This window comes from Thunnus maccoyii, chromosome 12 (assembly GCF_910596095.1).
Source record: "Thunnus maccoyii chromosome 12, fThuMac1.1, whole genome shotgun sequence".
NCBI lineage: Eukaryota > Metazoa > Chordata > Actinopteri > Scombriformes > Scombridae > Thunnus > Thunnus maccoyii.
Window position 1 is genome coordinate 29,491,219 of NC_056544.1, and position 15,436 is coordinate 29,506,654.

General features: G+C 40.3%; 1 protein-coding gene across 4 annotated transcripts in view; it reads left to right on the top strand.

Annotated features, from left to right (window-relative positions):
* The first annotated feature begins 3,117 nt into the window (after nucleotides 1-3,117).
* Nucleotides 3,118-15,436, top strand: part of efr3a (EFR3 homolog A (S. cerevisiae)) — a 145,711-nt gene continuing 133,392 nt past the window's right edge. Inside the window, exons 1-2 of one of the 4 annotated variants that reach the window (XM_042429470.1) lie at nucleotides 3,118-3,271; nucleotides 3,529-3,655. In XM_042429470.1, the coding sequence (XP_042285404.1) occupies nucleotides 3,646-3,655 (10 nt within the window). In that variant the 5' untranslated portion in view covers nucleotides 3,118-3,271; nucleotides 3,529-3,645. Of the gene's footprint in view, nucleotides 3,272-3,316; nucleotides 3,656-14,028; nucleotides 14,050-15,436 lie in introns of those variants that run through there. The other 3 variants (XM_042429472.1, XM_042429471.1, XM_042429469.1) reach the window with 3 other exon arrangements.

Below are 15,436 nucleotides of genomic sequence, written 5' to 3' on the forward strand. Positions count from 1 at the left end.
TGTAGGAAAGAAAAAGGCTGATAACACATTGCTAGAATAATTACTTTTCCATTTCCAATCACAGGGCATCAGTGTGTGTTTCTAGTTGAACAAACAAACAAACAAACACAAGTACACACAGATTCAAACCAAAATAAAACATGGACATGAAGAGACACACACACACACACACACACACACACACACACACACACACACACACACACACACACACACGCACACACACAAACATAGTGTGATGCATAAAACTGAGGCATCACACAGGATACAAACTGTACTTTAATGTAACTGTACCTTAAATATGAAATATGTTTGGGTTTTATTGGTTATTTGGGTATTAATAATTAGGAATGAATAAAAAGTGTCATTACTATATTATAATTCATGAATATGTGTTTTATGTATAATCATAATAATAATCATAAATATTCACCCTCCATTGCAGCCAATACAGTCAAAGTTGGACATTTGCAGCCTAAATGATAATCCAATTCTTTCATGTGTAATGTTATTTCAAATATGATAATAAATGTGAAATTAATGTGCAGATCTGTATATCACATGTGCATAACATGAAATTACAACATGTGAATTACACACGTGACAAGTGAAGAAAACTAATATAAAAACATGAATGGGTAAATGTTTTCAATCAATCAAACTTTATTTGTATATGTATAGGGCTGCAATTTCACTATAAACTACTTTATATACAGTTAGCTAGTTTAGTCCAGTGGTTCCCAACCTAGGGGTCGGGCCCCTCCAAAGGGTCAGCAGATAAATCTGAGGGGTCGTGAGATGATTAATGGGAGAGGAAAGAAGAAAAAACAAAGGTCTTATATTAAATACCAACAACTTTATTAATCTCACTAGGAGCAGCTTGTACACAAAACACAGTAATATACAAACAAACAAATAAATAATACAATATACAGTAAAAAAAGAACTAAATGTCTATAAATAACATTGATAATAAAATACAAAGACCAGATAAAACATTCACCAGTAATGACAATGGTAAAAAAAACTAGTTTTCACTTGCAAGAACAAGAAGAAGCCAAAATATTTGCTGCTTTCTGGATGTTTTAATGGTTGTAAAAAATAATTCAGATCTCTTTGTTTCACTCCGGTGATCTTTGAGCAGATTTTAACAAGCTGTTCATGCTGTTTCTGTCATTTACTGTGAGGCTGTAAAACCAGCAGATAAAATAAACTCTCAATAAAAGACAAAGGATGACGGGACTGACAGAGAAGGGATTTAGTTTGCAGAGGAGGTGAATTCTCTGTTGCCCTCGCCTCACAATGAGCAGATAAAACAGCTCACACACTGCAGGGCTCTGATGTCCACTCATAATTTATTGCACCAAGGTGACGTTACGAGCACGGCCGCTCTTCATCAGACTCGAGTGACAAAGCACGACGCCATCTTAAATATATATGGGAGTGTTTGAACACCACCGGGACTAAAACCATGAACAACAGGATAACCTGCACCATTCAATACTCCCCCAACCCACCACGGATCGTTTTTTAAGAGACCCTCAAACCTCAGAAACATGTCTGTGAGGGCGGATTGTCGACCTAACCCCCCACCAACCCTAAACATGTGTTTGAGTCCTGTGGCACTATGCAATTACAAATGTGGGAACTGTCAACAGTGTAATTTCAGTTGCAAAACCACAACCACAATCTATCAGCCTCGCATAGGGAAAGTGTTCGTTATTAAAGGCATCATCTCATGTGAAACCAACAGTGTGATATATATATATATGCTAAAATGCCCCTGTGCACTTTTGCATATGAAAAGACGTCTAGACCTCTCAAAAACAGAATCTCAGAACATAGAAATGCTATCAGACGTCAACAATCTTCTTCTGAAACGTGAATTATTCTGGGTTTACACTCTCTGTCGCCCCTTTCTGTGACATCTGAAACCCACTATCTGTCAGTAGTAGTAGTATTTTTCTGTCTTGGTTTCTTCTTCTGTGGTATTTATGCTGTTGGTCTCTGGTTAACAATATTGCACCTGTTATAGGACAAATAGAGACGCCTCTTCAGTATTTTACCATACTGAGTGTGGTCAGAATAACCTTACTGTCTTCATCTTTACATACTTTTTAATATATTTTTGTACATATTGTTATTTGTGGAGTGATTCCACATCACACTTGTATAAGTTGAATATTGGACCCGCTCCTCAATGAGCTCAGAGAAACTTTCAGCAGATGAATGTGAAAACAGTCTTCTGGTGTCAAACTCTGCACATATACATCATTCTGCACAGTGAAACTCAAACATCAAACGGTGAGAAACAAGAAGAAAAACATATTTTTTGCGTGGAGGGAGAGTTTAAATGAAGGATCTGAAAACTTCTTCCACCACTGTTAAACACATCCTGAGATGTCCACAGAGTCACAGTCAGTCTGATCACGCTGTCGGGCCGCACACCTCAACACAGGCGGCTATAATCAGCTGCCTCTCCGCTCCTCAGTGCTCCTCACTGAACAGTGGTGGAAAGTAACTAAGTTCATTTACTCAAGTGCTGTACTTAAATACAATTTTGAGGTACTTGTGCTTGAAATACTTGAGTATTTCCATTTGATGCTACTTTATACTTCCACTCCACTCCTTTCAGATGAAGATTTGACACAATGGATAATATAACAAGCTTTTAAAATACAACACATTGTTAAAGATGAAACCAGTGGTTTCCAACCTTTTTGGCTTTTGACGTCTTACAAAAAGCAGTGTGTAGTCGGGGTCACATTTCACATGTCTATGAGTTGTTAACAGCTCCACCAAATAGTGATTTTTTTCCCTCTAAACTTCTCACATGCTTTCATTTCAATAAATGTTCAAATGATCCAATATTTCAGCAAAAATCAAAGATTAGAGAAAAAGTCCAAAAACTGAAAACAGATTTGTGTATCAGAACTTTCCTCTCCCATTAATCATGTATGTGCTTTTACTGTAGGATTTCTCATGCAGGACTTTTACTTATAATAGAGTATTTATACATTGCAATATTGGTACTTTTATTGAAATAAAGGATCTGAATATTTCCTCCATCACTGCCCCTGAGTGAGCGTTGCGTTCAGGCCGCATATGTTGCACCGGAGCGGGGGAGTTTCTGGAGCTTCTCCGCCGCCGCAGCAACAGCAGCAGAAGCAGAAGCAGCACATACACTTCCGTGTTGTCTGTCACCGTAAAGCAGGAAGGACTGTAGTAATGTGTAGGAGTTAACCTGTGTACTGCTGCTGTTTATCTACAGGTATGTCCGCCGGTTTATCCCCCCAGAAAACGTCTCTCTTTAATGCCTCCTGTGTGTGCTGTAAACCCCGCCGCCGTGTTCGGACTTGACTGAGCCGTTACTAGCTTATAGCGGCTAATTCCTCCAGGCAGGATTGTCCGTTAGTGTCACAGCGGACAGCTTTAGCCTGTTAATGAGGCTCTCTCTCTCTCTCTCTCTCTGTGTGTGTGTGTCACTGTAAAACCGGCTGCCGTGTGTCCGTGTGAACTCATAAACAGGTGATTTATTGCCACAGAGACGTCATTCCGATGCCAGGTGAGGTGAGACTGTAGGAGAAGCTATATGGAGGCTAACTGACCCCGGAGACAGAGGAACTACGGTACATTAGCAGCAGGATGCCAGCCGGTAAGCTAAGTTATGTGTGTGTGTGTGAATGTGTGAATGTGTGTGTGTGTGACAGTGACAGTGAAGGTATGTGTTGACAACATGTTGAAAATAACACCAGGCTTCAGTGTGTATGTGTTGCGTTTAATGTCACGGTTTCAGCTAATTACAACAACGACGTGAAGACTGAAGTTTAAAAAAAAGTGCAGTGATGCGTTCACTGTCACAGCCTGTGTGCGGGATTTGAAGCCTACTACTGTGTCTCTGTGTCCCCTGTAGACTCGGACACTACTTTACAACCTCTTATCATAAAACTTAACTGTCATTACTCCGCCAGCTGAGCAACACCTTTCTCCTCTCTGCTGCTTCTACTTTTTTTATTTGTATTTTTTTTTACTTTGCAGTTACATAAAGTGTGATATAATAAAATTTGATATATCTGGAGCTCAGTCTCACCCACTCTCTCAAACTTGCTGGACATTAGAGAAGCTTCACAGGTCAAAATTCAATAAGAGCAAATTAAAGACAGGATCAACTTCTCAGAATCACTCAGAGGAATCTCACTGAAAGTTATCTTTGGACTAAAAAATACCCCAAAAATACTCCAACATAACATACCTCAGTGTCAGACTTAAGTCTTGTTTATGAGGCGTCCTACTCTCACCTTCAGTAAGGATGACTGCAAGGAGAGAGTGTAACGTATCTGGGGTTTTTTTTTGTTGTTGTTGTTGAACTTTTTATTTCCTTTTATCAAGTGATCATTAAATAGTAAAGTGATCAAAGTCACAACACAGTTATAAATGTTCAAGGGGGCAGTCCCTTGATTTGGCATCATATCAATGTCCCAAAAAAAAGGATAATAGTGACATTCGTACACAAAAATGCAGGAAACACAAAACAAAACCATGTAGTGTTCACATTTAAATGAGGCTCTCTTCATTATTGACATGAAAGATGAGTGAATTCAGGTGTGAATGCAGCTGTATATAAATGTATATTCTGTATACAGTAAGTATGTAAACATTCATCTTAATAAAAGCAACTAGCAGAGAGCAATAAACAGACAGTTAATCTGAAGTTATCTCGATTAATGAAAGATGAAAGACTAGCGTTCACAATGTGACTGATGTCTTTAGTGTTTTATCAGAACCTTCAGATATTCACTTTACTGTCATATATGACAAAGAAAAACACAAATCGTCACATTTGTGAAACTGGAACCAGTAAATGTTTGCAGTTATTGCTTGAAAAAATGGCTGAAACGATGAATCAGTTATGAAAAGTAGTTGCAGATTCATTTTCTATTGAATTATTGAATTTCTATCTGTTTTCGATCTACTAATCAGTTAATTGTTGCAGCTCTAAAAAAAAAAAAAACACGCACAAAACAAATGAAAACAAAACACAAAAAAACATCAGTTGAAACAATTCAGAGATGAAGTTGAATTAATTATGATTAAAGTAATTTAAAAAGTAACGTTATGGAAAAAAAAAATTATAATTAAATTCAACTGGAGTGCTCTCTGGCTGCAGACGAGCTCCAGCTGAAGTATCTACAGACACTGAAGGAAGTGAACCATCAGACGTGCGTTCACATCTAGTGGAAAACAGTGCGAAGACCAGAAACACACAGATTATTAAAGCTGCGTTTAGTGACTGTGAACCACTAATAAACATTTTGTCTTTAAATATTTATTCTTTTTCATGACTTTGGAGCAAAACATTGAGACGTAATCCTCCGTTTTACCGTATTTTGTCAAGAAAACAGACTTTTTCTTTTTCTTCCTTTCATTTTGTGCAACATTTAGGATCAGTTTGCATGTAAAAACTATCAGGTGAACATATTGAATTAAATATTAACTGAGCTGGAGCAGCTGTTGACATTCTGCATGTTCTGCAGCTTGACTGACCTTTATTTAATCCTTAACTTACACACGGCCGTTTACACAGTGCATATAGGCTACTGTAGTCTGCAGGGCTCTGACTATAACCTGAGCTTTGTCTTATCATAGCGAGGGACGGATGTCGCTTTCACAGGTTATGGAATTCCTGGAATATCATGGAATTCAGAGAAGGAACATCAGCTGATTGAACTCTGCAGAGGAGTCAAGAAGTCTCAGAGGGATTTGACAAATAGGTCACTTTACAGGAAGACAGGACACTTTGTTTTTTTTGCTTGTTCACTGAATCAGATGGATTTCAGCTCAGCGGAGCACTTTATTAATCCGCAGATCATTTTTCAGTTCATCATTTGGCTCAAATATCATCAGAAAACACTTAAATGCTGATCGCAACTTCCTAGAGCCCGTGGTGATGTCATCAGATGTCTCGTTTTGTCCAAAACCCCCCAAAAAAGATAAATTTACTACAATGTTAAGACACATAAAAGCAGATAATTATCACATCTCAGAAGCTTAAACAAGAGAAAGTATTTTTTAACTTGACAAACGATTAAAACGTCTCAATTCCTTGAAGACAAAGTCGACGTTACGTACAGTAACTGCTTGTTTTTTCTAACCAGAAGTCTTTATTATCACATGAGGTGAAGAAAAGCAGCAGTTTCTCACGTTTGAGTAGCTTGAATAAACATTTTAATTCTAATCGCGACATCGTCTGATATAAATAAACATAAATACATGTTACACCAGCTGTGCTGTGACATTTAGGACATTTAAGCTCGTCTTCATCAGTAAACGGAGAAACGCTCATCAGTTTCCTTGATCTCAAGATGATGTTTTGTCTGATTGATTAAAAGTCCAAAATATGAAGTTTACTGTGATGTTAAGACGAGAAAAGGCAGAAAATGATCATATTTGTGAAACTAGAAGCATTAAATGTTTGGCAATCTGCCTGAAAAATGACTGAAATAATAATTAATTGATTTTTTTCTACGTCGACTAATTGATTAATCGACTAATCATTGCAGCTCTGCTTTACTGCCACTGTGAGATAATCCTGCCCAGTCACATAACTGCCACAGACGGTGACCAGTCAGGATTATCTCACACTAAAACCAATCAAACCAATCTTTGAATTTTAAATCCGAGTACTGGTTTGACTGGATTAAGATGCAGGTAGTTAATAAATGGAGGGAAAATAGTCAGGATTCCCATCAGAGAGAGGGTTTTTTGTTGACGGTCTGGTGAAGGCTACGTGCAGGGAAGTCTTCATCTTTACCCACGATTCAACATGTTTCACATCGTCTTTGAGCCTCCGCGACTTCTTCAGCTGCTGGATCCTGTTAATACAACGATGATCAAACATGTTACTAAATCCCTCAGCTGCCTCCATCACTCCTCCGTCCTGACTTTGACCTATTTCAGCTTCAACGTGTCCCCGGTGGAGCGTAAATAAACGGCCTCAGAAAGTGTGTGTGCTGTCACGTCTGACTGTGTTTCTATTTTAGGAAAGTTGGACTTTTGGCGCCCTCGCCTTTCTCCTTCTCCTTCTTCTTCTCCTCCAGCAGCTGCTCTGGCAGGTAACCAGCTGCTGTTTACTGGAGACTCGTTTTTTTTTTTTTTTTTTTTCATTCTGAAAACCCATTTGGCTGCTCAGACGTAGAAAGTAGTCTGAGAAAATCACAGTCTGTGGCCTCAAAAGTTCCCCTCAGACAGTTTTCGGAGCTGTCTGTCTGTCTGGTGGGCGGTGTGTGAGGTGGAGGCGGTATTTTCAGACCGCTCATGTGTCTGCAGCTTCAAGGACATTCCTGCAGGCCTCGTGTCTGCTCTGTAATTACTCCCAGTGGTAAATTGCTGATTACATTAGCGGTAATGTGACGCCTTTAACATCGATTGCTGATGGGCCAGAGCGGCAGATCGGGGTGGCGTGTATCATACATGCTGCCCCCCCCCGATCTGCTGCTCAGGCCCACACACATACATAAACAGTGTGTATGTTTGTTTGAATTAGTGACGTGGATAAATACACAACAGAGAGCTTAAATAAAATAAGCAGCACTTCGTAGAGCTGGAAACCAGAACTGTTTTGATAATCGATTAATCATTTAAGTTATTTTTCAAGCAAAAATGCCAAAAAGTCATTGGCTTCAGCTTCTCTACTGAATTGAATTGATCCTACTAACAAGCATTGTGTGTGTATCCAGAGTCTGATATATCTTATTCCTCTGTTGTCGTCTAAAAAACTATTAAAAACACATCAGTGAGCTGCACCGGATGATATGTTCCTTCATTATGAAGATTACGGTCACTTTAATTCATTCAGAAAGGCTCCAATGAAAAGTGCTTCTGTTTACAGCTTCACTAACTTGTTGTGCTTCATCTCACAACCTCTCGACTATGTATTTCTTTCTATATTGTAAATAACTTCAGTATAAAGATGAGAGGTTGTGATATGTAGCACAACAAGCTAGCAAAGCTATAGACTGAACCGCGTCTCTGCACATGCTCAGTGGCGTCTGTCTTACTCAACTAGTCTTTGGAGCCATTTAAAAAAAACAAACAACAAAGTGTTTTTAATAGTTTTTGGACAACAACGGAGGTCTACAGCACAGAGGAATAAGATATATCAGGCTTTAGATACACACACAATACATGTTAGTAGATCAATTCATCATTGGTTTTAAACTAAATTCTTTAGACAGTTGAACAAGAATAATAAAAGATCCAGTACATCTGTGGACTGTCCTAGTAGAGCTCAGACGTCCAGTTTAATAATCAGTTTCAGCACAGAAGGAGCAGCTGCTGCCGTTTGTGTTTCTTTACAAGACACCAGCCTGATATCTGCAGACTGCTGCTAGCTAGCGTTAGCTACCTGGCAGCTAGAGACAAACTGGGAACTGTTCAGTTGACTCCCAGCGCTTCAACTCTCATAACCAGAGATGATATTTCGTCAACTAACACAAAGCGAGAACTCACATCAGTGTGAGGAGTCATTTTCATTCTGTCCTTCTCGTAGATGCGAGCAGCTAATGTAGCGGCTAACGTAGCGGCTATCATCTATGTTAAATTTTGACTAAAAATAAAGTTTTTGTGCATATTATAATAACTTCTTTTTCATGATTTAGACATTTTACACATTGTGCAAAAACAAAAAATTGGAATTAATTGAATTCATTTGATATGTTGTCCAGTTCAACAACTGGTGGATGATGTAATAACATCCATGTGCATCAAGCTAAACTGGGAAGCTAAACAGAGATACAAGGTTTTCACATGAGAGTGCGGATGATGCTCAGTGTTGAATTTACACTCACTGAAGCACTAATGTCGGTGTATCTGTGTAAGTGAAGCAGAAGTGGACAAATGCTGCGTTAGCTTTAGTGCTGTCATAACTTGTAATCATTGCCCGAAAGTGTGTGTGTGTGTGTGTGTGTGTGTGTGTGTGTGTGTGTGTGTTGGACACATCAGATGGACAGATAACGTCCATTTGCGGTGATGAATTACAATTTTGTGGCGTGTGTGTGTTTGAGTGACACAGCAACAGGAAGTAGACGGACCCGTGCTGCTCTGGCTGAGTGCTGCGTTTAGTGCTGCTGCTATTAATAATCAACACTGATTTCCTCTTTATGTGTATATGTGTGTGTGTGTGTGTGTGTGTGTGTGTGTGTGTATGTGTGTGTGTGCTGCTCCATTTCGTAGCTCTCACTCCTGGGTCTGTTGTGGTCTAGAGGCTCTCATTATCCTCAAAGTGTTAACCACCTCAATTAAGTCATTATGTAGGACAAACCCGCCGTCACTCACACTCTGCTGCTGCTGCTGCTGCTGCTGCTGCTGCTCTCAGCCTGAATGAACAGTCACATAACCACATGGTTAGATATGCAGAGATATATGGATGGATGCCTGCTGGGAAATATTTTTATTGTCGTTGAGACCTGCATGTAAGCGACACATCGAGTCGTCTTCACCTCCGTCCGGAAACAGTTTCTTTGCAGAATTGTGTAACAGGCGGTTAAAGTGTCTTTTACAGTTCTTTACAAAATGTGACAGCTGTGGCCCCAAATGATCAGCTTTTCACCGCAGTCACCCACTTCTCTGTTTCATCCGAGAACATCTAAGAAATACATTCTCATTAGCAGCACTTTGAGTTAAACAGTCAGCCGGAGTGACTCTAGAGAACTAGACGTGTCCCGAGCTGCTCTGATCTGTATCGGGGCAAATCCGGGCGCATATTTTAAAGGATCCGTATCAGCTAAAATGAAGCCGACACTTAAAATGACAAATGTTGACAGCGGCAGGTCACATCAGCTTTAGCTAATTAATTTTAATCCCGTGAGTAATTTGATTACATGCAACAATTAAAAGTGGTTGTTTGTCAGGTTTGTTTGCTCTCTGTCATCAATCATCATCATCGTCATCAGTTCAGCTTTGAGTGTTTCTGTAGTTCCTACAATTCCAACAGAGTGAGAGGTCTTCTCTCCAAAGGATTGCATCACGTCAACTTCATGAGTCACATCCAGTTAAAGTCTTGTTCATATCAGATTAGTCATTTAAGCTTATCGGTTTATGACTTTTGAACCAGGATCCTGCATATCTCTCTGCTATGTAAATACAAGTATCACACTGTAACAGCAGAATACCCAAAATGAAAGGACTTGTATCAGAAACTGGGCCTGAAAAACTTGACTGGAACATCCCTACTTACAACAAGGAAGTAATGAAAAGAAGCAATCATAAAAAAAAACCGTCAGCTCAGAATAAAACACGTGTTGTCCCTCTTTTATCTTTATAACACTGTGACTAATGTTCAGTTTGTAAGACAGCTGTCACGTTGTCAGAACACTGAAATGTTTATTGACATGACGTGGTATTGTAATTGTAATGTTGTTACTCATGTGATGACTGGTCACACTGGTGAAACATTCCCAACCTTGTTATCAGGTTAATCAGGTTTGTTTCCATTAAAGTTCAACTTGTATCACATTTAGTCCCTTTTATGCTGTCAAAAATAATGGGAGGGGCCGTGTAGGTGTCTGTGTTTGATTGACAGCACCTGGCAGACCACCGGTGACATCATATGAACGGAGACGAAGTAAACAAACTGCTGTAGCTACAAGTCATGGACAGATAGCGTGTCGCTAACAGGGATTTTAAAGAGCAACTACCAAACCAGCATCTAACAGATCTGAAGTGACATCTGCAGTTATGTTTACAGGCTAATGTGCTGCAGCTAAAACAGCTAATTAGCTATCTAGCCTGGTGAATGTTTGTTTGGTGGCTCGTTCAACAAGCTAAGCTGCAGGACAAGACGTGTGTTCATGTTTGTAAGTTAGATAAGAAGGAGACTTTAGCAGGAAAGCTAACGTTGGTCGTTGTTCAGAGTCTGTGGCTCTTGTGTTGCGGAGCAGGATGCAATCAGGCTCAGTGTGACCGTCTGCTCTGCCTGTGATAAACGACATGTTATCGCTTTATGCAACAGTTGACTTGCTGTATGGAAATAAGGACTCCAGCTGTCCAGCATCATCATGACACTAATTCAAAACATCAGTTTCTCCCTTTTATATCTCAAAGGAGAACACAGGAAGTGATTTACAGAGCAGATATGTCGCTGTAGCAGACAGAAATACTGCAGTTGGACTTTAAAATCGTCTTCTATGTGTATTTGAAACGGTTTCCAGTTTGTTGTAAATGTGTCTAAACGGATCAGGACCACCTGCAGCGAGGTTTCTCTGTGTGTTCAGATCTTCAAAGTTGTGTCCGATGAGAACCTCTCGTCACCCATCATCATGCATCTGTATCCCAGGTGGAGCAGGAGCGTTTGGGATGCAGAAGGAATCAAAGTCAATCAAACCCGGCTGGCCTGTGTTGTTTTGATGCTCCGCCGGCTAATTGTATGCGTGTGCAGTCGGTTCCTGTGCTCTCAGGACGGTTCCTCCCTCAGTTGTTGGCTGTGATTTGTATGCATAGTGGAAGACGGTTTGTTCTGCAAAGGAGGATTTGGCCTAAATATAACTTCAAAGGAGATGCGCCTCCCTCTGTTTCCTCCGCGGTCGCATCTTTGCAGAGAGGGAAGCTTTTATCTTTGTCTCCTTGTTGTGTAACGCTCGGCTCGCTGCTTTCCTGCACTTTTTGAGAGGATTTTACACTTTTCCCCCAGCCTGTTTTCGTATCCGGATGTTTGCTTGTGTCTATCGACATCAGACAGGTTTTCGGTACTGAGATGTTGAGCATCATAGCACACCAGCATGTAAAATGGAAATGACTTGTTTACTTCAGTCGACACCTTTCTGGTTCCCACTCAGATGCTAGAAACTACTGTTATATTAGAATTAAAACACGCAGTGTACTGAATGAAAATAGAAGTTTTTTTTGCTCCTAAATGATCCGTTATAAAAGCAGAGAGCAGGGTTCGTGATGATGAAGAGCGAGTGTTGTCCGTGTTTGCTCTGAATGTCACGTCCTTGTTTCTCCTCGTCTACATTCAGCGTCTCATGTATTTATTTTCAGAGCACATGTGATTAACACAGTAGCAGTCCAGGCGCTCGCTGTGCGATCCCTCCGGCTCTGCAGTCTGTCCTTTTTTGGATGTGAAATGCTGTTTATGGAAAAAAAAAAAAAAAAAAAATGTCTGAACACACTGACTGGAGGCAGAGGAGGAGAGGGGAGGGAGACCCGGAGCTCAGTCATTTATTTTATTGTTAGCAAAGTGATGAAATAAAACAGAAACTCTGATGTATGTATAATTATTGACAGTGTTATGTCTGTGAATGCATGTCAGTCTTTCTGTTTGGCTAAAATGTGCTAGTTTATCAGTGACATGTAGGTCGAGTGAAGCCAAATTTACTTCAAGAGGAAAACAGTGTTTTCTTATGGAGCGACTGTGGCTCAGGAGGTAGAGCAGGGTGGTCGGGAGATCGGCGGTTCGATTCCCGGCTCCTCCGGCTTCTCAAGTGTCCTTGAGCAAGATACTGAACCCTAAATTGCTCCTGACGGCTGTACCATCTGCATGTGAATGTGTGTGAACGGGTCAATGTGACTCGTAGTGTAAAAAGTGCTTTACCATTTACCATTCTGCTGGTATTTTGACACCTCGCAAGTTGATTTTCCTTGAAGTCCTCTGAATTAAACAACAAAATATGGTTCAATATGCGCTTTGTTTGCTTCCTGGGGTCTGATAATAGACACATGGAGTGTTTCCTCATCAGGAACTTTCCCAGGTTTGGTTCACTGAAAAGCATTATTTGAAGCATTTTCATGAAAAGTATGTTGTAGTTCAGGAAAAAGAACATTTCAGTTGGATGTTTTTTGAGGAAATATCGATCATCTCTGTGATTTTATGTTTTGTTCAGTGTGTTTTCAGCTCTGACAGACTAAAATTAGTGTCTGAGCTGTCTGACTAGTGTGTTGCATGACGGTATCTGCTGCAGCCATCTGTGACTGTTACACACACTCGCTTGTATTATATACTAGTGAGGACTCTCACCGACATGACGTGTTTCTTAGCCTCTGAATCTAATAAGCTTAACCCTAAAATCACGTCTCAAACGCACCTTTTGAAGACGTGAGGCTTCTTAAAATCTGCTTACTTAAGTGTCTTTACTTTCCACAAGTGTCCTAACTTTGCAAAAAATGTTCTCACTATCCGAAAAAGTACAAAAAAATGGTCATACTTTCCAAAAACATGTCTTCACTTTACAAAAATATTCTCACTCTCCCAAATATCCTTGCTTTCCACAACTGTCCTCACTTTCCTCTTGCTATCTTAAAAAAAACATACACAAAAACTTCCTTACTTTACATACTTTTAGTAAAAAATCTCCTCAATTTCCAAAAAAACTACTTTATTTTACAAAACTGTCCTTGCTCTCCAGAATATCCTGCTGGTCCTCACACTGATAGCAGTTAAACACTCAAACACACACGTAAAAAAAAAATGTGCACACACTGAAAAAAACTTGCCTAGTTACACAATCACAGAGACACTAACCCACACACACACTCACACTTGTGCACACACACACATCCACATTTGGAAATGCTAAATTCCTTCAACTGCAGTCTCTCTCAGTAAATCTGCATAATTACAGTCCAATCAGGATGATTAAAACACCTTCAGCACACACACACACATCATTCATGTCATCTCTTCAGCGTGCATGTTTCCTCTTCATCCCTCGGGGGTGGGTGGGGGGTGGATCGGTACCGAGTGGGGGGGGTTTTGAGCATTTTAGCCGTTTGGACTCGACTCTGCAGCGTTGCAGCTTCACCTGCAGCCTTCAGCAGATCTGCTGCTGCTGCTGCTGCTGCTGCCGGCGAGGGGAAACACAAACACTGCAAGGTCAGAGATGAGAGTCAGTGTGTGAGGGGGAGAGAGAGAGAGAGAGAGAGGGAGAGAAAGAGAGGGTGGAAACACACAGAGAGAGAGAGAGAGAGAGAGAGAGACTGTGGCGTCGAGGTCCACCTGGCAGGCCGTCCTCCGCTTCGCCTCCATCAAGATGGATTCAGAGAACAACGAGTCGGGTAGGGGGCTGTTTTTTCTAAAATTTGTGTGTGGCTGTCGTATCCCGTAGTGTGTGTGTGTGTGTGTGTGTGTGTGACAGTGACGGAGTAAGGGAGGCTAACACAGTCCAGCTCTGCGTCTCGGTGAACGAGCCTGCACGGCGGCCGCCATTGATCTGTTCCCTGTATGAACTATCGAGCCCACTCGTCCCCCCCCCCCCCGCCGTCCAATCAGCCGCCCGGTTCTGCTTGACTGGCGGGCCCGGAGGCCAATCGCTGCCGTGGCAAAAAGATTTCATGTTATCATAACAAGTGAGGGATGGGCCACAGTATGATGCTGCTGATTTGTAGCTCTACTTGTTGTTTTTATGAATGAAGAATGTGTAGAGCTGCAACGACTGATCGATTAGTCAGTCGACACAAACCTGATCGCCAACTATTTTGTTGTTTTTCAAGCATAAATGCCAAATATTTACTAGTCCCAGCTTCTTAAAGGTGATGACTTTTATGCTTCTCCTTGTCATACATGATAGTAGACTGATTATCTTTAGATTAGATTAGATCAGATTAGATTAGACAGCTTTATTAATCCCTAATCAGGAAACTCATTTGCCACCAGATCAACTCATACAGACAACAAGTAATACAGACATCACAATCACAGTAAACAACAACAACAAGACATTATTAACATTATCTTTGGATTCTGGACTGTTGGTTCAATAAAACAATAAAGTAATAATCAGTAATCATCAGTTTAATTGATAATAAACATAATTGTTAGTAGTTTCAGTGCTGTAGCTGGCTTATACACAAGGTCATTGATGTTTAGAATGACCCATAAATCCTGTTGTTTGTACTCAGAGTCTCTTAAAATTAGTAAATACAGTTTTAAAGAAATATATTTATATATATATTGTGGTATCGTTGCCTTTTTTCATTAGATAGATGGTAGAAAGCTTACAGGAAATGAAGGGCACTCAGAGCAGACACTTAGTGATCACATGATCAATGTCCTGAACCTCCCGACCAGCAGGACGCTCCCAAATACAGTTTTTAATTAATATACTTAGTTTTAGATTATGTGCAGCTATTATTATTATATGAGTATTTATTAATGAAAACATCTCGGCTGTGCAGACAGTCAATTTATTTTTGTCCAACAGCCGTAAAAGATGAGAAAATCTGCTTCCCCTTAACGACCGATCTTAGAAGTCGAGGGTTTTCAAAGAGCGTTTCCCGAAGCAGCACTCAAGAGCGAGAGCATCATCCTCACACCGTTAAAAGCTTCTTAATGTCGGCCGTCAGCGCTGATGAAGACGATGCTGAGTGTACACTTAAAGTGTATGTTGTTGAGTGGTTGAATTGTTCGGTATGAAAGCAAAGCTTTAATGTGAAGTAAACAATG